This window comes from Ahaetulla prasina, chromosome 6 (assembly GCF_028640845.1).
Source record: "Ahaetulla prasina isolate Xishuangbanna chromosome 6, ASM2864084v1, whole genome shotgun sequence".
NCBI classification, from domain to species: Eukaryota; Metazoa; Chordata; class Lepidosauria; order Squamata; family Colubridae; genus Ahaetulla; species Ahaetulla prasina.
In genome coordinates this window covers 59,664,877-59,688,996 of record NC_080544.1, presented here as the reverse complement: position 1 = coordinate 59,688,996, position 24,120 = coordinate 59,664,877, and the positions used below count along the sequence as shown (strand labels likewise).

The 24,120-nt window shown below is 38.8% G+C and overlaps 1 protein-coding gene across 8 annotated transcripts in view; it reads right to left on the bottom strand.

Annotated features, from left to right (window-relative positions):
• The window catches only part of SEMA4G (semaphorin 4G), a 117,886-nt gene that overhangs the window by 6,667 nt on the left and 87,099 nt on the right, over positions 1-24,120 (bottom strand). For 7 of the 8 annotated variants that reach the window (XM_058187847.1, XM_058187848.1, XM_058187849.1 and 4 more), the window contains 10 exons: positions 22,230-22,387; positions 18,041-18,103; positions 17,825-17,923; positions 11,087-11,180; positions 9,538-9,651; positions 9,057-9,223; positions 8,704-8,873; positions 4,056-4,200; positions 3,366-3,588; positions 1,047-1,162 (listed from right to left, as the gene is read on the bottom strand). In XM_058187847.1, coding sequence (XP_058043830.1) covers positions 1,047-1,162; positions 3,366-3,588; positions 4,056-4,200; positions 8,704-8,873; positions 9,057-9,223; positions 9,538-9,651; positions 11,087-11,180; positions 17,825-17,923; positions 18,041-18,103; positions 22,230-22,387 — 1,349 coding nt within the window. Of the gene's footprint in view, positions 1-1,046; positions 1,163-3,365; positions 3,589-4,055; positions 4,201-8,703; positions 8,874-9,056; positions 9,224-9,537; positions 9,652-11,086; positions 11,181-17,824; positions 17,924-18,040; positions 18,104-22,229; positions 22,388-24,120 lie in introns of those variants that run through there. The other variant, XM_058187853.1, reaches the window with a different exon arrangement.

The window sequence follows — 24,120 nt, the reverse complement described above, 5'->3', positions numbered from 1 at the left end:
TGTACACTGAGAGCATATGCACCAAGACAAATTCCTTGTGTGTCCAATCATACTTGGCCAATAAAAAATTATATTCTGTTCTAATACCCCTGTGTTGACCTTCTTTCCAACCGTTATTAAAACATCTAATGAAAAATGTCAAGTAAAAAAAACAAACACAGCCAGGCTTGAAAGATTTAGGGGACATTTGGGACCTTGGAAAGAAACCATGCAAAGTGGGAAGCAAATATCCTCACAAAGGAACTAGAATAGCATGCTCCAAACAGTTGTCAAAGGACAGCCATATGATTAGTCCTTGGACAAGTGGTAGTTACTACACTGGATGGACTAAATAGCTAACAGAAAGGACAAATAAATAGCTTCAAGGCATTTTTTTTTTACCTAGGAGCGGTACCACCACTAATAAAACCTTCATCCACCCCATGTTTCCACTACTGTAGTTGTATTTTTATTCCTTTATTTTATGGAAGGCAAGGCTTGTGGACAGCCTACCTTTGTTTCAAACTACAACATTATGTTTTAATGCTAGTGGCAGACAGAAAATAAATCTGGATGCTGGGTGATTGGTTTTTATTTCTCAGCTGTATAATGATAACAACAAAACTGTTTTTTTGTCACGCCTGAATTACACGAGAGAAATAAAGGAAGTTCAAGGTTACCATGTGTGGTCTACTGCTGGAAGGAATTCAGTTAAGAAGCTGAAAATAAACTATAAAACTCTAAAATATTCATCCTTTTTAAAATTCAGTACATTTTGCTCTAGGGTCTAATTAGTGGGTCTTGGAATTCATTTAATAATGAAAAGCAAGCTAGAAATGAATTAAAAGTGACATAAAATAAAGCAAGTTAGAAAATCATTCTTAAAAATGAAAAGGTAAAATATCTCTATCAGTTATTTTATCTTCCAGCCTGTTGTGGACATGGAGAACAGCTATTCAAATTAGTTTATTATTTTTAATGCATAATGCATGTCTTTTCAGTGGGAGAAGAGTAATTTAAAGAGCTTTATTTAATGGTATTGGGGGCAGGTCTACAACTGTTTATACCTGTTGCTTGGAAATGACGATGTTCTCTACAGGTTGGGGGTTCTTGAAGGCCTGCATCTCCTCTGTGATATGGACCGTGGAGCCAATGACGACAGCCTTGTGAATCCATCCATTACCTATTCAGAGGTAGTTAATTATTTAATGGAGCAACAAGAAGAATTAACTTTACAATCTCACTATTAAGACCCTGTTGTAGGATGTGGTTTCATCCTGATCCTGTTTAGGAAATGAAGTATCTATCCAATTCCACATTGAAATGGAGCAAATGTACACTTTAATAATGTAGTTCTAGTCTGTGTTGCAAGGTGGAATTCCTAAATCTGCATCATCAGAATATCTTAGCACTGAAATTCTAAGAATTGAAGACTTCTGGAGGAAATCAGATTTCAAGTCGTCATTTATAGCCACCACTACAAATCAAAGATTTGTCTGGTCTACCCATTCCGACTACTGAGAATTATATTTCTGAATTAAGAGCATTCTAAAGACTACCCAGAACTGTGTGTCCATGATGTCACCTACCTCTTTCTAGAACAAAATTCCCATTCCTCTTTATGGGTTAAATCTGTGTCTCTTTTTAATCAAGAACTATTAAGTTTAAGACATGGGAAAAGCTTATCTGAGCAGGAGAAGTTGGAAACAAAAAAAGGGTGAATTCTTTGTTTGCAGGGAAGGGGTGGATGCACTCCCTCCAGAAGCAACGCAGAGGGAGGTAGACTATAAAGTGCCTTAAGGAAAAATACAGCACTTGTATGTTAAGTCAACCATAATTGAATGATACTGAGATAGCTTAGTTTTAGGGAAGCTAAGTTCTGTGTTATAAAGAAGAAAGAAAATTATGATTGGTCGCGTTGGTAGATGATCTCTGGAGGGCTCGGGACAGGGGTTATTCCTCTGCCCTGGTCCTATTAGATCTCTCAGCGGCTTTTGATACCATCGACCATGGTATCTTGCTGCGACGGCTGGAGGGGTTAGGAGTGGGGGGCACCGTTTATCGGTGGTTCTCCTCCTATCTTTCTGACCTGTCGCAGACGGTGTTGGCAGAAAACAGAGATTGGCCGCGAGGCGCCTCATGTGCGGGGTTCCACAGGGGTCGGTTCTCTCGCCTCTTCTGTTCAACATCTATATGAAGCCACTAGGTGAGATCATCCATGGTTTTGGGGTGAGATGTCATCTGTACGCTGACGATACACAGCTGTACATTTTCACCCCTAACCACCCCAACGAGGCCGTTGAAGTGATGTCCCAGTGTCTGAAAGCCGTGAGGGTTTAGATGGGGAAAAACAGGCTTCGACTCAACCCTTCCAAGACTGAGTGGCTGTGGATGCCGGCATCCCGGTACAGCCAGCTGACTCCATCGCTGACTGTTGGGGGCGAATCACTGGCCTCCATGGAGAGAGTTCGCAATCTAGGCGTCCTCCTGGATGTACGGCTGTCTTTAGAAGAGCATCTGACGGCCGTCGCCAGGGGAGCTTTTTATCAGGTTCGCCTAATATGCCAGTTGCGTCCCTTCTTAGACCAGGATTCCCTATGCACAGTTACTCATGCCCTCGTCACCTCCCGCCTGGACTACTGTAATGCTCTCTACATGGGGCTCCCCTTGAGCACCAGGAGGCTCCAGCTGGTCCAGAATGCGGCTGCACGGGTAATAGAGGGAGTAACTCGAGGCTCCCATATAACACCTCTCCTGCGCAAGTTGCACTGGCTTCCGGTGGTCTTCCGAGTGCAATTCAAGGTTTTGGTTACTACCTTTAAAATGCTCCATGGCATAGGACCGGGTTATTTACGGGACCGCCTGCTGCTACCAATTGCCTCCCATCGATCCGTGCGCTCCCATAGGGAGGGTCTCCTCAGGGTGCCGTCAGTCAAACAATGTCGACTGGCAACCCCCAGGGGGAGGGCCTTCTCTGTGGGGGCTCCTGCCCTCTGAAACGAGCTGCCTCCGGGGATACGACAACTCCCCGACCCCCGGACCTTTCGATGCGAGCTAAAGACATTTTTGTTCCATCGCACAGGGCTGGCTTAATTTAGTTTTAATAGGGGTTTTATTAGAGTTTTAGTTTTTCTGGGCCTAATTAAATTAGTCTTTTTAAAATGTTTTTAATTTTTGTGATTTTTGCTTTTACTAGGCTGTAAACTGCCCTGAGTCCTCCGGGAGAAGGGCGGTATATAAATCCAAATAATAAATAATAAATAAATAAATAAATAAATGATTAGTCTTCCTTGCGTATAGTTAAAAAAGGAGCTAACAATTGAAAGTCTCTTGAGTTGTTAGAGTACACACAAACATACATGCATGATGAATTTAACTTCAATTACCTGTTCCCAAAAAGAGGATGTCATACATATGCCCATCCAGGGCTTGGACTCTGTCTACTGCAACTTGGGTGTAGACCACATTTTTCTTTATTAGCAGAGGGACTCTATCTGTAGGTTTCACCTCATCATACATCAGTGGATGAAGCTTGATAAAATCCAGCACTCCATTGGGCAGATCCTGGGAGGAGTTGTAGCCTCTTTTGCGAGCACGATTGGTAATGCACTGCAGAGAGGAAACTGCTATAATTGGCCCCACCAGATCAAAAGCTTAACGTTCCTTTCTTTAACTTGGTTCCTTCCAGTTATGTTTTAGTCCAATTCTCATCATTATCGATTACAAATGTTGGCAGCATAATCCAAACCAAGCAGAGGAATTAAGTTTTCAAAGGTTACATAAAGAGCTAAAGCTTACAAATTAAAGCCTTCTGATGGACTTGGATGCCTTCAAACTGCAGCAAAGATTTAAATGTATTCCCATATAATTTCCCCATATATTCAACCTATCCCTTTTGATAATTTACCTACAGTGTTTTAAAAAGGCATAACTCCTGTAAAACATCTCAGGGAGTTCCCATATCTACAGTATTTCACCCTGGATCTTTGGATCGCTTATGACAAGGGAGTACATGTAACTCCTGTGCAGTTCATCTGAATAAAGATGAAGATGAGATACAGATGAATATAACTCACTGATCCTGGCCGTGGCTCTGGTACATCCCCAGTGAACTGGGACCACTTGCGGGAGGAGTCTTGGTATTCCATGTATGCCCCTTCAAAAGCTGCTCGCACCTCTGAGATGTTGTATCGGCAAACAGCAGACACCTCTATGCTCCTCCTGGAAAATATAGGAAAATGGTGGGAAAGTCTAAATTTCAAGGATCACAAACCAGGAGAAGGTAACTTTAATTTCTGTGAAGGATTACATTCCCTTAGGACTGACATGCAACCTTTTTCCAGTCAAACAATTGGTCTTCTTCACTTTTATATTTGTTCACTTCCAAGAAATTGTCATCAGCATGGCAGCAAGATACAAAGATTCACTGTGGTTTAGAGGCAACTTGTCTGGCAGAGGATGTCAGTAATCTTAAAATTTATCAATAGCACCAAACACAATCAGGCAACTGCCAGGGTCTTCAAATATCAACAAGATTTTGTTACTACACTATTGATGCCACTAAAACTCCCAGAATGTTTTTCATATAAGTTGCCTTTTCACAATAGGCCAAATCATGCTGTACTTAACAATATTTAATAATACAATGGACTTTCATACAACATGCTAAACTATATAAATAGTGGTTTATAAACCACAGAGCATGTTTAATCTATCGTTAGTTGTTGCTTTGATCACACCCAGCTACAATGTTGCTATTTTAACATCTTATAACTCATAGCAACATTGTCAGATTCTTTATGCTGTATCCCATCATTGTTGCTAACCTGCCAGGAAGTACTTCATCATAGGGTCTCTGAAGCTTGCCATTGGTCTTGGCATGCTATCTTGATCTTATGAATGTCTAGTTTTAGAACACAGATTGTACACCAAGTTCTTTAAGTTCTTTAATTCTTTGGAGTTGGCTCAGTCTCTTTCACGTAGCTAGCCTTTTCACTTAATAACCAAATTTGATGACTTCCTGTCATAATCTAGAACATTATAAAAAATCTGAAGTTTTGACATTCCTTATCATGCTCTGAAGAACAAAGCCACCACCATTTCTTCATATTTGTGCTTATCAATTCTTTGCTGCCACTTCCTGGGTCAAAAAAAGGGAACACATAGAAAAGTGGTGAATCTACTAGGCTGTGGGTTGAATACAGCCCATTAGTCTTCCCTAAGGCCTAACTTTCACAAAAGACAAGGGAACAGGGAAGGTGCAGTAGCAGAGGATGGTGAAACCTTGGAATCTTAACAGAATTATCAGGCTAAGGACTCATTTCACCCAGCTATCTGTATCACACAATTATGGAAGTAGCAAGTAATCACTAAGATTAAATGCCACCAGTAGCCCCCCTCCAAATGGTCGTCTCCTTTAAAAAAAAATTCTAGATTCCTTGGGCCATCCTATCTAACAGCAAATTCCACTATTCAACTACACTGATCCATAGGGGGAAAAAGCAATTGAAGATGCAAGATTGATATGATTTATTTTTGAAGATAAAAGGAAGTCTTATACATTTCAAAGGTTTTCCCAAAAAACACCTTGTACATTCCAAATGCTTCTTTGAAATCAATGGCATGGGCTGATTATTAATAAATACATTTGATATGCAGTCCTTTCCCAATGGGGATGTAGCTACATGGGTGGCATTTGCTATAAATCCAGACTTCAAAGCTGACAAATATTACAAAAGCACAAAGGTGCTAATTAACTGAGGAGAACTTGTAAAAATTCACAGTATCATTAAGAGAAACATGCAAAAAGCTGGCCTTGGCTTAGTTCAAAAATAAGAAGAAAAAGAAACATGCAGCTGTGATTGTAGTTACAACCCAAATGGTAAACTGCAGTCTTTGTCCCCAGTTGCACCAAAGGGATTTTGCCAAAATATTGGTGTGATTTTCCTTCCAATCACTATTGCCTTCTGCATAAACTGCTAGTATTAATCTATACCACAGCTAGTCACCCAGAAGAATTTCTTTCATAAAACGCCCACAGCAATTTTGGTTGGTTGTTGTACCAATTACAAACCAGAACATTTATAAGGACAGATGACTGTACTGGTAATCACAACCAAGAAGTCTTTTGTGTTCCTCTATCCGCTCACAGCTGTTCATGGAATGAGGATTGTATATAGTTAAAGAATCTGCCTGTCTTGGCCAATATAAAATGCCTAGGGCAGTGATGGTTAACCTTTTTGGCACTGAGTGGCGAAACTGGAGCATGCACTAAGACCAGCTGGCTGGCAGGGGACCAGATGGCGACGGCGCACGTGCCCACAGAGGGGGCTATACATGCTACCTTTGGCAAGTGTGCCGTAGTTCGCCATTATGGGCCTAGGGTGACCAGTGCTAGAAGAAGAAGACTCCTGCTGCATCAGTGTTTAAGAAAAAAAGGTTCAAGAAATATCTGAAGGCAAGAGGAGTTAGTTCAAGAGCTCCTGAAAAAATTAGGAATTCAATTGCCAATTTTCCCCCTATCAACATCAGATGATTTTCTCAGTCGTTTAATGTGTTTGTGAATAGTAGAACATATATAGCATACACTTTCTAGAATTCTTTCAAAAGTGGGTTGAGTCTGTATCTGTTGGCTTGGAATTTAGGCTGAACTAATTTATACCAGGTGTGCAAATATTTCCTAAAACATTCAGGCATATATGATCAATTTCTCTTGCATGAGGACTTCTCTACATTATTTGCTATATGGTAAAGGATACAAGTTCTCCAGCACAACAGGTAGATTAAAATTGACCCAATACTCAAGAGTCCCATGGTATTTCCTGTCTAGTTTCTGTACTGTTCTCTAAACATAATCCCTAAGCATTCTGCTTGCCTTTTGGTAAAGTTTTTTTTTTTTATTTTATTTATTTGATTTTTATTTGATAAAATAAAAAAATAAAAATAAAAGTTGTTGGATCACATCATTCGAAGTGTCATCTATGACACATTCCAACACCTCTTTCTTGTACAATTATCTCAGAGGTAACCAATATAGCACATGTGAGCACCAGTAGTGGGTTTCAATTTTGGCCGCTACTGGTTCGCTCATGGGTGCGTGTGCGCTCGCTCTCACGCACAATGCTTCTGCGCATGTACAGAGACGTCCAGGTGGGTGATCTGGGGCAAACCAGTAGCAACCACCACTGGTGAACACTCCTGTACCTTCACATACCTCCTTTGGTGTCTAACAGCTTTCCTCTTCCACTGACTTTAAAACAGAATCTTTTACTAAAAAATGAGTATGTCAAAGACTGACATGGTGCAGAGCAAAGCATATTTTTTTTCAACATAAAGGTACACTGGATAGTTAAAAACCAGACTTCTGTAGGCAACTTTTCAAATTAACAACATGTATTAAAAGGCCTAAGCTTCTGTGAACAGCTGATCCTTTCAACAGATATATTGAGTGGCTGTAGGGGTGTAGGGTTAAAACTGAAATGAGACTGAGGGGAAAGAAAGAAGAAAGAAAGACAAGAAGGTTATGCAGTGCTGTCCTGGTGTTTGGAAGCCGTACGGGTCTGGATGGGGAGAAACAGGCTCAAGCTCAATCCTTCCAAGACAGAGTGGCTGTGGATGCCGGCATCCCGGTACAGTCAGCTGAGTCCTCGGCTGACTGTTGGGGGCGAGTCATTGGCCCCGATGGAGAGGGTGCGCAATCTGGGCATTCTCCTGGATGAACGGCTGTCTTTTGAAGACCATTTGATGGCCGTCTCCAGGAGAGCTTTCCACCAGGTTCGCCTGGTGCGCCAGTTGCGCCCCTTTCTAGACCGGGATGCCTTATGCACGGTCACTCACGCCCTCGTGACGTCTCGTCTGGATTACTGCAATGCTCTCTACATGGGGCTCCCCTTGAGGGGCATCCGGAGGCTTCAGTTAGTCCAGAATGCGGCTGCGCGGGTGATAGAAGGAGCCCCTCGACACCTATCCTGCGCAGATTGCACTGGCTACCTGTGGCTTTCCGGGTGCGCTTCAAGGTGTTGGTGACAATCTTTAAAACGCTCCATGGCATAGGGCCGGGCTATTTACGGGACCGCCTACTGCTACAAATACCTCTCACCGACCCGTGCGCTCTCACAGAGAGGGACTCCTCAGGGTGCCGTCAGCTAGGCAGTGCCGTCTGGCGACACCAGGAGAAGGGCCTTCTCTGTGGGGGCTCCCACCCTCTGGAACGAACTCCCTCCAGGACTTCGTCAACTTCCGGACCTCCGAACCTTTCGTCGCGAGCTTAAAACACACTTATTCATCTGCGCGGGACTGGATTAGATTTTAAATTTACTGGTTTTAATGGGTTTTTATTATTTATACTGTTTTTAATAATTTGGCTATAGAATAAGTTTTTTAATCGTTGTTTTAGTCTGTATTTATATGTATTTTAATTGCCTGTGAACCGCCCTGAGTCCCTAGGGAGATAGGGCGGTATATAAATATGAAAAATAAATAAATAAATAAAAATGCAGATATGCAGAGAAATTGTATGTAAAACAGATTACAAGAGCATTACCAATTAACAACTGTAAAGATGGTTTTAGGAGATTCTCTTCAGATAAAATGCCATGAACCATAACAATAAGTCCATTGTTCTGCAACTCCCATGTTCCCAACATTCCAAATTTTCCCCAACCTTATAAATTATCTAGTCCCAAAACTATACAGAATTCAACAGTATAAAAATGTTTGACTCACCATTGGGCTGATAAGATGAACGTTGCATAGAAGACAGTGCTCGTCCAGTTACCACCATCCAGACTGGCAACATCTTTCAGTACTTCATAGTAAGGGATGTAGCAGACCAGCCTTGCTTTCATGAAGGATGTCCATTTTCTCTGGAGAATCTTCTTGCCACCCAGATCATTCTGGAACAAAAGAAGAGAGCCAGGTTAAACAAATCCTTTCCTCAGCTTAATGTTTTTGACCAAATTATGGGGATGACTCAGAGGTATCCATAGTCTTTATTTCATTTGCATAGTATCCTGAACCAACCCTCCAAATGCCTTCATTAGTGCAAGTGTATATTCACAACAGACCATTTATTTTACCTTACACACTCGAGCTACGCGAGCTACTCTGGGCACCTGGGTCTTCTCAAATATTGATGTGCTCTCCTCTCCAGCCCGTTCAGTGAAGAAATAGTAGATTTTGTCATCATCTCCCACAGAGCTCCTTGTGCTCTCCCTGACCAACACAGAAGCCACAAATTCTGCATCTGCAGGAGAAAGAGAAAGGTGAGCATGGTCTTTCAAAGAAAAGTCTCTAAGGCGGCGGCTGCTTACACAAGGCAGGTCAGCAGTCATGAGCCTTGAGTCTTTCAAGGAAGTGAGGCAGGAAGTGAGGCAGGGTCTGTCTGTTCATACCTTGAATTTTCCAGAAGACAGCTCAAGTGGCTGGCTGCCATTTTCCAGGGAATGGAAGTAGGCTACGATTCAGACATACAAAGGCTAACCCACGTAAATGCAAGATTGCTTTTACTATCTAGGAGGGTGAGGAACGAAAGACCTGAGCTATGGCTGTAGGACCTACCATTCAGCCAATGCAAGGGGGATTCCTCAGTCCTCAGAACCCGCTGGTGCCGGTTGCGTCGGATGTCTGGTAGGCTGCGGAATTCATAGCGTGTTGCTGTATATAAACTGCCATCTGAGAAACAAATGCAGCAAAAGCAGTAAGGACATGCTGATCCCAATAGATTTGTTCATTACAATATATGATTGACCTTTTTTATATATATAAAAGTTCCTCTACTTCTTCCAGATCTGTTAGAAACACTGTTCTATTACTGTTCTTCTGTTACTGAAGTTGTATTTTCTGCAATCAAGTTTGGCACGTTTTACGATAAGTTTGTATCTATTGTGTGCTTGTGTATTGTTGTGGTTGAAGCTGAAGTATTCATTGACAGATAGATTATGGCAGATAATTTTATGTACTACACTTAGGTCGGACCAAAGACAGCAAAGTTCTAAGTTGACTAAGCCCAAAATTTCAAGTCTGGTGGCATAAGGTATTCTGTTGTGAGCAGAGGAGTGGAGGCCTGTTCTCATGAAATATCTCTGGACTTGTTCGATTGTATTGATGTCCAATATGCAGTGCGGATTCCAGACAGATGACCTGTATTCAAGAATTGGTCTAGCAAAAGTTTTGTATGCCCTAGTTTGCAGTTCAATATTACTGGAGAAAAAGCTACGCAAGATTAGGTTAACAACTTTTAATGCTTTTTTGGCAATGCTGTTACAGTGAACTCTGGCACTTAGATCGCTTGAGATGAGTACGCCAAGGACCTTGACAGAGTGAGGGTCGTCTACGAGGTCTTATCCGCCCAGCTTGTATTTTGTGCTTTGATTTTTTTTTGCCAATGTGTAAGACAGAGCATTTGATGGTTGAGGGTAGCAGCATTGTCGGTGGTGTTGAATAGTTTTACATCATCAGTGAACACAGGTGCTTATAATATAAACACAAAAGTCGTTTATGTAAAGTATGAAGAACGTAGGTCCTAAAACGCTTCCTTGGGGGACACCACTGTTAACAGGTACATGGCTTGATAGGGCGTTCCCTATTTTGACTACTTGTTGCCTGTTTGATAGGAACACAGCTATCCACTAATGCAGGGATCCGGAAATGTCATAAGACTTTAGTTGTAGAAGTAGTTTGTCGTGTACTACTGAATCAAAGGCTTTACAGAAGTCTATATAAATTTCATCTATTGCTTTACCCTGGTCAAGTTGTAAAGTCCATATGTTTTTGCAGTGTAAGAGTTGCAGATTGCAGGACAAACATCAGTGGAGGTTTTCAAGAAGAGACTAGACAGCCATTTGTCTGGAAAGGTATAGGACCTCCTGCTTGAGAAGGGATTGGACTAGAAGACTTTCAAAGTTATTATTCTGTTTATTCTTTGCATCACAAAAATAAGTGCAGGGGACAGAGATGCATTAGACCTTCAAGCAATGATCACTGGGGATGCATTCCTTTGAAGCTCCATGCAAACACTCCACAGACATTTCAGAGAGGAATTTCTCACTGCCCATTCTGAATTCAAGTTGCAGCATGGGAAAGGGTCGGTGAGAATGGAACTACATACCCACAATGAGGCCTGTATAGCCATGAGAAGGATCATAAGGGCATTTTTCTTTCCCTTCCTCAAAGTGAGAGGGTAACACGAATTTGTTGGTATCCTGCAGAAGATGAACAGAAGACACAAATAATTCTTAAAACACAGAACTATGCCTTGGAGCTTCATTATCCCACTGTGGAAGCAAATACAGCACTTTGTGTTCTGGGAGCAAGATAGAAGACAGGAAGGGATTCTTTCTAATCAATTATATGCTCACTCTCTAAAGAAGCTGCAAGGTGCCTTTTGGAACAAAGACTCCCATTCTTTCACACACTCATTGCCCTTTTACACTACCCATACTTCCAGTTAATCAGAATCAATGTGGGTAGCTCACTATCTTTGTGGTAGGCTACAAAGATCAGCATTTTCCAGAACTGAGATTACTTCTCTCTCTGCAGAACATGTGCTGTTTGGTAGCAGTTTGGTTAGTGCATATAATTATGGTTTAGCACAAAACTGCAGCACCTGAAGTCCCTGGCCTGCATGTGCTCCTCGCCCAAAAGCTTGGATACAACTTCACCCAAGTAAATGACCTTCAACAGTTTGGATTCTGGTGGTATATCAAGGTGAGAAATCAATAAATAATAAATATTGCTTCAAATGTTTATTTGTTGGATTTTTATCCTACCACTTCAATGGGGCAAACATACATAATACTCCTTCTTCCTACTATTTCCAATAACTTCCTACTATTACCAATAACAATCTTGTGGAGTAGGTTAGGCTGAGAGAGACACAACAGAGAAATCATGTTATATACCAGTGATGGCTAACCTTTTTTGGACCGAGTGGCTAAAGCGCGTGCGTACACGCCCAAACCCCCAAAATGCAATGTGCGTGCGGCCCCCCATGCATGTGCCCCCCCATATGCATGCAGTCCCCTGCATGCACCCTGCCACCCACTTATGTGCACGTGGCCCCTCACACATGCCCCACGCTCATGCATGTGCATGTGGCCCCAACATGTGCCCTGGGCCCCACCCCCTGCGCATGCGCATGCATGGCAGAGAACCAAAGAACAGCTGGCCAGCGGGAGGCCTGCATGCATGTGCAGCACACCTGAACTGGGGCGACAGCTCCCGTGCCATCAGAGAGGGTCCTGTGTGCCACCTCTGGCATGCTTGCCATAGGTTCGCCATCACGGTTATATACAATAAGAAAATAATTAATAGAATAGAATCACTGATGGGATTCAGCCAGTTCACACTACTTCGGGAGAACCGGTTGTTAACCTTCTGAGTAGTTTGACAAACTGATTGTTGGAAGAAATCATTAGGGCAGAGAACCGGTTGTTAAATTACTTGAATCCCAGAATAGAATAGAATAGAATAGAATAGAATAGAATAGAATAGAATAGAATAGAATAGAATAGAATAGAATAGAATAGAATAGAATCAGAATTGGAAGGGATCTTGGAGGTCTACTCCAACCCCCTGCTTAGGCAGGAAACCCTATATCACTTCAGACAAATGGTTATCCAACATCTGTTTAAAAATTTCCAGTGTTGGAACCTTCACAACTTCTGGCAAGTTGCTCCACTGATTAATTGTTATAACTGACAGGAAATTTCTCCTTAGTTCTAGGCTGCTTCTCTCCTTGATCAGCTTCCACCCACTGCTTCTTGTCCTGCCCTCTGGTGCTTTGGAGAATAGCTTGATTCCCTCTTCTTTGTGACAACCCCTGAGATATTGGAAGACTGCTACCATGTCACCCCAGTCTTTCTTTTCATCAAACCAGACATACCCAATTCCAGCAACTGTTCTTTATATGTTTTAGCCTCCAGTCCTCTTATTGATTATATTTAATTTTGATTAAATGTTAATGAAACAAAAGCTTACTTTAGATCTGGTTCTACCTTTTGGAGTATGCCCTCCCTCCACCCCAGGCTCACACAAGGATGCCACACAAAGGTTCTTGGCTGTGAAATGGTTGCATGATTTTGGTTTACCATAATAGGTGAATCCAGTGTAATTTCTGCTGGTCAATAAATACATTTTTTTCTGCTTCCATTAGCATTTTTCACACGAGGCATACTTACACCCCCAGTTTTTCCACTTATTTATCAAATGTATATCTGCTACAGTCACAAAAAAGATACTCAGTAGTTCACAATAACAAAAGTATAATATCAGAAACAAATAAATTGCAATGACTTAAATTTTCCAGGATAATGTAGCAGATCAGACTCCAAAAACCCTCTGGAAAAACTTGTTTTTAGCTTTTTCCAAAAGGCAAGTAACTTTGGAAAGTGAATCTCCAATGGCAAGATATTCTAGGGAGGCAACCCCCAATGCTCCCAAGGTTTGGTCTGACTCTAGTGGGGAGACACAGTCCTACAAGTAGCCAAGCTGCGAAGAGCTTTATTGGTTAAAAACTGCATTTTAAATTGCAACCGGAAAAAAAAAAATAGAGAGCCAGTCCAGAATTTGCAGAACAAGTTTAATATGCACTTAGTGGCAAATACCCATGAGCATTTTGCACCAAGCATGGATTCAGGATTTTTTTAAGGGAAGCCCCATGTAGAGTATCTTGCAGTAGTCTAATCAGAGGGTAAGCCTCTTGTCTTGAGTAAGACTCCACCCACTTATCCAGCAGGAACCATGAACCCAGGAGGATCCTCAAGTTATGGATCTGCTCCTTTATTCCTCTCTCCTGTCCAAACCCAGTATCAAAATTGTTTTTAAAAGTAATGGCAGTTGAATCAATTACAAAAATATAATTGGAAATTGAATGATTTCCTATTTCCTACTCCAGGGGTTTAGAGTCACCATGCTGATTTTGAGCAAAAGCACTAATGTCCTCCCTAGGAACCAGATGGTTGGCCTCAATTAGCATTAAGCATTAACTAATCAGCATTAGCTACTTGGCCTGAGGATGAGCCACTCTCAGTATATGTGGATTGAAAGTGACCTAGCTCTGATGCAGAGCACCAAATGCCTATACCAGTCTCAATATATCCAAATCTTATGTTGTGGCAGATTTACTATTTTATCTTGACCTACTGATTTAACATACTTTATACCAAACTACTGAATGACATTCTTTTATCATGACTCATAACTTGGAAAGGGCCTCTGGTGGCGCAACAGGCTAATGCAGCCTATTATTAACAGCAACTGCTTGCAAGATTGCAGGTTCAAGTCCCACCAGGCCCAAGGTTGACTCAGCCTTCCATCCTTTATAAGGTAGGTAAAATGAGGACCCAGATTGTTGGGGGGCAATAAGTTGACTTTGTATATAGTATACAAATGGATGAAGACTATTGCTTGACATAGTGTAAGCCGCCCTGAGTCTTCGGAGAAGGGCGGGATATAAATGCAAAAAAAAAAAAAAAAAAAGAATAATCAACCACTATTTTAAAATAAAACACTGTAAAGCAGAAAAACACAATCCAAAGACCCAGGTCACATATGCTGCTCCCATCATCTGTCCAAATTGTGTGTGTGTGTGAGAGAGAGAGATGGGGGGGTAGGGAATAATGAAATATGAGGGGGGGAATCATACTACTTAATTTATGAGGCCATCTCTTAATACTGTTCTGTCATTTTGAGGGATTGTGCCTTTCAACTGCAACTTGGAAATATAAGGAAAGCTCTCAGGTCCAAAAAAGACTGTCCCTTTAGTTCTAAAGTAACAATTTAGAGCAGAGGTCTTCAAACTTGGCATCTTTAAGACTTGTGGACTTCAACTCCCAGAACTCCACTCCAGCCCCACTGCAGTCACCCTACCGTACCCTACCACAGATAAGCCAACTAAGCAATTGGACATGCTTGTCAATCATACCAGGCATTAGGATACTTTATAAATGGCTGGTCTGCATTTTTCCCCCTAGTGCCACATAAGACAGTGAGATTTGGATGGACTGAGGTTGATTTCTTAAAGGAGATGTAGAAGAATGATGTGAATTATTCCAAGATTGCCTATGAAGACAATGCAATGATCTAAAAGAATAAAAATGCTAGTGGTATGGAAGTTCCCTTTATTTATAGGCAGCTTTTTAAAAGATAAATGTATGGAACTGACACAATGCATGGAATTAAACATAACAAGAAAGAAGTATAGTTGTTAGTACAGCAAGAGACAAGAAATTAAAAATTACTGCAGGTTCGAGCCCGGCCCAAGGTTGACTCAGCCTTCCATCCTTTATAAGGTAGGTAAAATGAGGACCCAGATTGTTGGGGGGGCAATAAGTTGACTTTGTAAAAAAATATATACAAAATAGAATGAGACTATTGCCTTATACACTGTAAGCCGCCCTGAGTCTTCGGAGAAGGGCGGGGTATAAATGTAAACAAAAAAAAAAAAATAGATGCAAACAGTAATAAAAATAGAAGTTGCAGTTGTTCTGATCCCCCAAGGATAACATGTAATCCAACCAAACGATTTATAAAAGCATCATATTTCACATGAATGGAGGAATAAAAGGAACAAAAAAAAATGCAATAGATCGCTGTTCAGCAAATTTGGAAGTATGTGCTTCAAACCTTAAATGTAATATTCAAACAACAGGAGGAACTTTCATCCTAAATGTAATTACTTAGAGACTGAAGCAGTTATTCTCTCATTTTTGTTACTCAAACTTTCAAACTCTAACAAAAGTTTTTATTTTTCAAAAACAATCTTCTGACATCTTCTGACAATTGAGTCAACTACTGTATATCTTGTAGGTTATGGGGTCTAAATTTATGTTAGTTTTATACTAAGATAATATAATTTATTTTCTTTCTTCTGTTCTCTTTGTATTTTAGTTTATTTTAATCACTATTATGTATCAGATTTTTGGCTTACTTTATTTCACTAATAAAAATGAAATACAAACATGTACACCATCCTATCTTGCAGCACTCAAATCTGCCACTTATTGTAGAGGTTTCATAAGGGTTATTGTGGAGGGTAGATGTTACGAAGACTAGATCATCCCTCATCCTTGTTGTATTATATTTTAAAACAGATTTTATAGATCAACATGAAAACAAATGGATGGAAAGGATAAAACTCATCTTAGTTTTAAGGGATTATGATTTTTCTTTCTTTTCTTTTTGTGAAACCTACCAAGATCAATTTGACAGTATTTATTAAATCCGCTTCTGAAACTGGTAGTTAAAAATAGAGGCAGAGGGAGGTATAACAAAGCTTTATCAATTCGTATCAGTAACCTTTCTTGTTCTTTGAAATGCAGTATCCAAGGAGATTTGTCTAAGCCTGACCCTATCTCTTTGAGGTCTCATAAAACTTTGGATTTAGAAATGCATTCAATTTATTTTCTACATTTGAGAAGTCAAGAGCCATTCCTTTTTAATTTCATAATAACTCAATCTGTTGTATTGTTTTTAATGAAGCTATAATTATTCAGTACGTTCTTGGAGTCCTTTAAATGCAATATTACAGATATTTTGAATCCATATATTGAATACAGAGATTGGTATCAATAACATAGACATTAAAGCTAAATAAGCATTATATCTGGCATTAAATAATCCTTAAAAAAGCAAAAGGTTGATATTTTTTCCTTCACGTGATGGAATGTGAAATTATATACAATCAACCAATAGTAGAAATTGGTTGTTTCCTTTGTTCCAACAATAGCAACAAGAAATCCTATCACTAGTGACATCTTATTACATGACCTACTTCAATTGGTACAGTGGTTAGAGAGAAAATATAGAGTATTTTCCCAACTATAGCCAATTGTAATTTGAATGTAGAGAAAGTACCATTTATCTGCAACAGATGCACCAGCTTGAAGAACAATGGATCCAACATAACAAGAAGCAGCTGAACAGCCCTTCATCCCCACTTTGCTCTCCATTGCATAAAAGAGCTATTGAACCATTATTTTTACCAACAAAATCTCCTTTATTTGAGTACTACCAAGTATATATCTAAAATTACAGATGTTGATCCCTGTTGTTCCTTGAAAAATCCAAGAGTATATATGATTCAGTTAATAACATTTTGAGATAAGTAAGGCTGGAATATTATGAGTCCAAGGTAAGTTTCAGGGAGATCTGAACCAAAGTCTCCCAGATCCTACCTCAATATTTTTTTCTGGTCTCCAAATAACAGGAGGCATTCCAATATTAAAGAAATTAATGTAAACATGAATTTACAGAGACTTTATAAAGGCATATTTATCTTTATTTCCCTGAATTCTTTAGGGAAAATAACTAGTGTTCACCATCTTGGTGACTTTCATGGACAACTGGATGAGAATTATTGCAACGGTAATTTAACACACAGAAAGCTAGAGTTTGGCAAAAGTTGGTTTTATATGAACAAAATTAAAAGAATGTTCCTCAAAATATTAATCTAAAGTCAACTGGTTCCTGAAAATCAACAAAAGAGTTCAGGGAAAAATTGCCCTGTTCTGCCTTCATCATGGCAAGCCAAAGAAATAGATTCTTATCCTCCAGATCTTTTCATTCCTTGGCAGGAATTACCAATAGAAGAGCCAGGACTGCAGACTGAATTATTACCCCAGATACCTGTCTGTAAATAGAATATACCTACATCCGATTCTGTATCAAAAAGCTGTTGATGGGAATAATGGCTGGGAATGACAGAAACCAGTTAATAATAATTTCTTTAAATTTGTCAGTTAATTATTTAATTATGATCTTAATATCACCCTCACCTCACCGCCAATAAGTAAAATGAAAGCCCAGAGCAGTGGTGAAAACCACCCTCACACCCACTTTTACTTACGATGTAAGCACAGAGTGGGTGGAAGGCATATGTACCACAGGCGTACAGATGGGTTGAATTTAGCCTCTGCAAAAGCTTGACGTGATTGTAACACTCTGTCTGCAAAAAGGAAGCAAGAGCATAATTTTCATAAGATTTCTCATACATTTTCTCATTCATTAAAGGTTCAAACAAGCTAGTAACACACCCAGAAGGGGGCAAAAGCAATGCACCCACCTTGTTGTTTTTGCCTTTTTTCAAGCATTCTGCTTGCTTCTCGGGAGATGCTTCCCAATTTAACTGCAAAGTAACAGAAAATGAGTTCATTATTCTTTCAGGCAACCCAGCACAGGAAACAGGGGTTCATTATGACATTAAAAAGCAAATTCCTTGAAGCTCACAAAATCTGTTTAGAGTTCATATTTGGTCTTGTACAAAATAAGTGGATTTAACTAAATAGAAAGCAGGAGAGTACTAGAGAGTTTTGTAGCCCATGTATTTTTAAAAGTCCTTGACTGAAATTAGAGTTTTAGCTTTTGCTACATAAAGGGAACAGTCAAGTAAAGGAATGGAAAAAATAACTTATTATCATTATTAGAGGGATGCCTTCAGGAGCTACTTTCTCATAATGAATAGAGAGCAGGGAGATAAGTATAAAGGCCCCAAATAAGAATACAAATATATTATTTCTAGACTAATGACCTACCATTTTGACCCTGATCTGGTCATACATCATGCTAAGCCACAATGTACAGTCTGGCTTTCTAAGTGATTGCATTGTTTACAACGCTTTGCCCTGGAATTCATGATGTTCCTCAACCATATGATTTGAGTGACTCTTGACAGCCCTTTGAGCATAAACGTTTCATTCTTGCTTTCCTTTTTCCCTGTATTTTAAATTGTCCACAAAACTTTTTCTACTGTTTCAATCTATGTTTGTAATATATATTTTGCCTGCTATAGACTGTTTGAAATTTCCAATAACAGTTAAATAGTTTAAAAATAAAACAAAACATATTCGGTAAAGAACCCAGCTCTTCCCCTACTTTGGTGAATAAACAAGATAAATGAAATCTCAAGTTCATGTGTGTTGCAGAATCCAGATTACCCCCCAATATCTATTTCCTTGTGAAGGCAGCCTTTGTGTGACAATATTCTGACATAATAGAGACCATGTGTCATACAGAACATTGTATCTTAGTTATCTATTTATTGACATGTTACTATAATAAAAAAGAAATAATCTATTCTAAAAAGGCCAGGGAAAATAATTCTCTGCATTTTTCCCCACATATATCTTTCTCCTTTAACCAAAATTTAGAGAGAAAGGAGGGGAATCTGTTCCTAGTTAAAGCACAAAGTGAATTGCACAGGTTTGATTGTGATTGAGAGATACCTCTCTTCTCGATGCAGATTTCAAATTTAAATTGAAAGAAAAAATATTTCAGGCAATAAAAGAGCTGAAGAAAATCTAAAAAATTAATGTTTCTGAAGTATGAATTGTGATGTGTATGCATTGCTCTTGAGTCTGTTTGAAGAATAGCTGACAAACCAAATTGAGTTTGGTCCACAGCCCTATCCCTTTCTCCTTGAAATTATCCGTATAGATTCCTTAACAATATTCATTTATGAAAGATACCAAACAGCTAAATAGATGCAAAAATAGCATTAATTCCCACAGAAGGTCCATACTTGATTTTACTGAAAAATATTGACCAAAATCTTTTTTGAATAATGGTTATATTTACATCTTTTTAGCTTAAATACTGAAACACTTTGGCCACCAAATGAGAAGAGAGGATTCACTGGAAAAGATCCTGATGAAAGAAAAGGAGACAGGGATAGCAGAGGATGAGATGATTAGATGGTGTTATTGACATGCTGAGCGTGGGTTTGGGCAGAATCCAGACCTCACTGGAGAAAGGGGGGCTGGTGTGTGGCGGATTGTGAAGAGTCAGACAAAACTTAGTGACTGAGCAGCAAAGCTGAAAGGATAGAAAATGACTTGCAAGATTTTATTCATGAAGATCAATGTGGCTTTCTACCTAAAAGACAATTAAGGGGCCGGTTTAGCTCTGCCTGGTAAGGCCTGTTATTAAGAACACAAAGCCTGCAATTACTGCAGGTTCGAGCCCGGCCCAAGGTTGACTCAGCCTTCCATCCTTTATAAGGTAGGTAAAATGAGGACCCAGATTGTTGGGGGGGCAATAAGTTGACTTTGTAAATATATACAAATAGAATGAGACTATTGCCCTATACATTGTAAGCCGCCCTGAGTCTTCGGAGAAGGGCGGGGTATAAATGTAAACAAACAAAAAAAAAATCAGAGGTGTTTTTGGCAGATTAGAATACTTGGCGCAGCATAATGAAAAACAAGCTGTGTTGATTTTCCTTGATGTGGAAAAAGCATTTGACAATTTGAACTGGAAGTTTTTGTTTAAATCCTAGAAGAGAAGAACTTTGGAGAAAATGTTATTAAATTGGTGAAATTGATATATTACAATTGTTACAAAGGGCACAAATAGTTAATGGGGAACAGACAAAATCCTGCGAGATTCCGAAAGTGACAAGGCAAGGACACATGTTTTCTCCATTGGGATCATTCTAGTTCTTGAAGTTTTTGAGATATAACATATAATGAAACAATCACTGAAGTAAAGGTTTAAAAGAAGTATACAAAGTATACTTTGTATACTTTGTATACATCACTTCAAGATGATTTGGTTTTAATTTTGAAAAATCCTACAGAAGGATTACAGATATTAATGAAAAAATTAAAGGAATTTGATATATTAGCTGGATTTAAAATTAACAATAAAAAATGAAGATGTTAACAAAAATATAAAGATGGAAGTTCAAAAACAATTGATGGCAAAACTTTTTAGATTGAGAAAAATGTAAAGTATCTGTTATTACTCTCTATAATATGAATTGTATGTTATTTCAAAAAAGTATGTTAAAGTATGGAATGAAATTAAAAAAGATTTGTTGAGATCAGAAAAGCTGCAGTTATCACTGTTTGTAAAAATTTCTGTGATAAAAATGAACGTACCAACCAGAATGATGTTATTTCAAACAACACCTGTTTTGACTAATGATGTACCTTTTAAACAATTGCAAAAAATACATCTAGATTCATATGATGGGGAAGAAACCAATCTTTAAATATAAAATATTTTATATTTAAATAAAATATTTTATCTAAAGGAAAAAGGATTAGGGCTGCATGATTTTAAATTGTAGTTTTTAGCCGGCTATCTGGTTTGGATGAAGAGTGGGTGCTGTTTAGAAATAAGAAAATATTAGAATTCGAAGAACACAACCTGAGGCTTCAGGGCATGATATGGTATGATAGTTAAAATTAATGTAGGTTTCAATATTAAGAATATGGAATAGAATAGAATAGAATGGAATGGAATTCTTTATTGGCCAAGTGTGATTGGACACACAAGGAATTTGTCTTTCGTGCATAGATACAATCCCTGGCTGTGCTGAAAATACCTTTATAGAATTGGCTTTGGCATAAGAAGCATTTTATAGGGAAAAAAATAGGCAAAGATGAATGGTTAACTTATCAGGATTTCTTAGTACTGAAAAATGCAGAATTTAAGATGAAATAAAGGAGAACAACTGACCTACAGGGATTTAGTTTCCAATGCTTTCCATGCTCACAATTCAGAGACAGATTTTATATGGATAACAGGCTAATTGGTATTGAACTACATAATAATCTGAAATTGAATTATGTACAAATGATGAATATGTTATTGCTAAAATGTATAAACCTTTGCTAAGATTTGAAATAGAAGACGACCAAGTTAAAGAGTGCATGGTAAAATGGGATAAAAACTTTGGTTATAACATACCGATAGGCCAGTGGGAAGAAATGTGGATAAAAAGGACTGAAATTGAAATTATGCTGCAACTTAAAAGAGAACTTTTATGAAATGATCTGTCACTGGTATATGACTCCAAAGACAATATCAAAGACTTTTAATCCTTTAATTTAAAGGTACTTTTAATCGATGCTGGAAATGTGAAAAATATGAAAGGACATTTTATCATGCATGGCGAACTTAACTGGTGATTTATGGATTTGCTGATTAAAAAGAGTTGAAAATGGGAAGAAGAGAACTTTAAAGTGGGAGGAGATCTAATGAAGTTATTTGCAAATGCTGTAAAGAAGATCGGAAGCCTTCATCTTTTCTTTTTCCTACCTGTATTGCCTTTTCTACTTATTTATCTTTCATGCTGTTTTAATTTCTATATAAAATCATGTTTATCTTTTACTTACATGAAAATATTTAATAATTATTATTTTAAAAAACTACACAGAGACACACACAGACACAGACACACAGACACACTGTGCATTTACCAAGGGAAAAGGCAGCAGGCATGGCAACTGGATAAGATAAAGACTTACTTTCTGATAGGAGCCATCAGCTATATCAGAGATGTTGCTGGAATTTAAGGAGAAGATTGCCCCCCTGGCTCCCACATACAGAATTCCCTTCTCCTCTTCCAGCAAGAGGGTGGTGTAATTCTGGGTACTGCTGCTAAAACGCCTTGCATATTTCAAAGCTAGGGAGAAAAAGAAAGAACTCCTATAAACAGAGACATTTGAGACCTTAAAGTGTTATTAATATCTGGATATTATATTGCTGGACTGAAGTAAACTAATGAGGCATGAATTACTATGGAGCAAGCAAATTAATTCTTACATTTCTATTCAAAATATGCACAACATCTTTCAAACAGATTTTTAGATATGATGTTAACAAATCTAGATTAATTGCCAGTTTACTTCCAGGCGTGATCAAGGTGCTGGTAATGGCCTAACCCAAAGGTCAACCTAGCATAGAGCTGGTAATTTGAGTAACCACTTATCTCCCATAGGGTCTACTTGTCAGTTTCACGTTGTTGCACCACGGGTTTATTCAATAAAAAAATATCAGGTTCCAGGAAGCAGAATTTCTCTGTGCTCTGGACAGCCATAATGTCCTGATATTTTTCCTGCTGCAATTCTGAACAATTATCTTAAGCATCGAATAAAGCTACAAGACATCACAACAATTACCAATTTTTTTAAGGTACTATTGGAAGCCATTCCTCCAAATACTGTAAGCTTTTCCAAGAACCTCAGATCATTCACCAAGTAGCCAACATCTTAACACAATCAAAAAAAGGTTCTGATGACTCATCTCACATAGACTCAAGAATGTTCACAAACGTTTCGATTTATGTGTTTTTTAAACAATTTTACTGGTTTTGTACTTTTTTTTCTTAGCAATGGTTCCTCTCCACTTTATGTCTGGGTCACTGAAAGGAAAAAGCTTATAAACTTTCAAGTACAACAAAGCTTCAAAGAGATATTGACCTATCAAGTCTTTGCAGCAAAAAAAAAAAAAGGCTTGTGGTACCACAGCAATTAATACATTTATTACTCCTTAGGGTTTTGCAGATCAATGCACTGAGTCCTAAGAAAGAGTCCTAAGAAAGCAGCATTATAGACACAGATAGGCAAACAAGACACAAATATATTTAAACAAGAGCTGCTGGGGTGGGGGGTGTAGAATGAAAGGAAGGGGAATAGTGGAAAGAGAGGTGAGAGACAAAGTAGACAATGGCTGTTAACAATGTGATACTGTAGTTAGGTGTGACACAAACATCCTTGCATTAACGAGCTGGTTAACTGTGTGATTAAAGGCTGCTGTTTAATCTGTAAAAAATGGTGCTAAATTTTCTAATAAATTGTAAATCAACTGTTTTGTAATCTAAATGGATCTTTTTCATTCCTCTGTCTATTAGTGATAGCATGTTCAAAAGAATTTTCTTTTTGGTCTTTGAATGTTGCCATTTCTGCATATATCATCAGTTCCCTAAAGTGGGAATATTCTTGGATTTGATGATAAAACTGCCAGAAGAGATGAAGGAGCTGGCATCTAAGTCTGAAACAGAATTTGAGTCCCATGTCGTGTGTGATCTGTTGTGGATTAATAGTTGTTCCAGGCTGGGTGAATGTCTGTAAAACAAGTACAAGCTTTCCACCTAAAAGGAAAGCAAAACATCATCATCCAGGATGGGCTGTTGATCACAGTTATTTGAGTTATTTCAGTCTCCCCATAAATATGTTGTTTCCTAGCTAGATCATCTCAATCACTAAAAGTGCAATCTTATGCACATCTATTACACAGTACTGTGCCTGCTGCTAAGAAATTGGTTACACGGTTGCAGCATAAAGAAACCATGCAGGTTTTCATACGCTTCGCTGTTTTCTAAAGAAACACTTTACAATGATTAAAAAAAATCTGAAT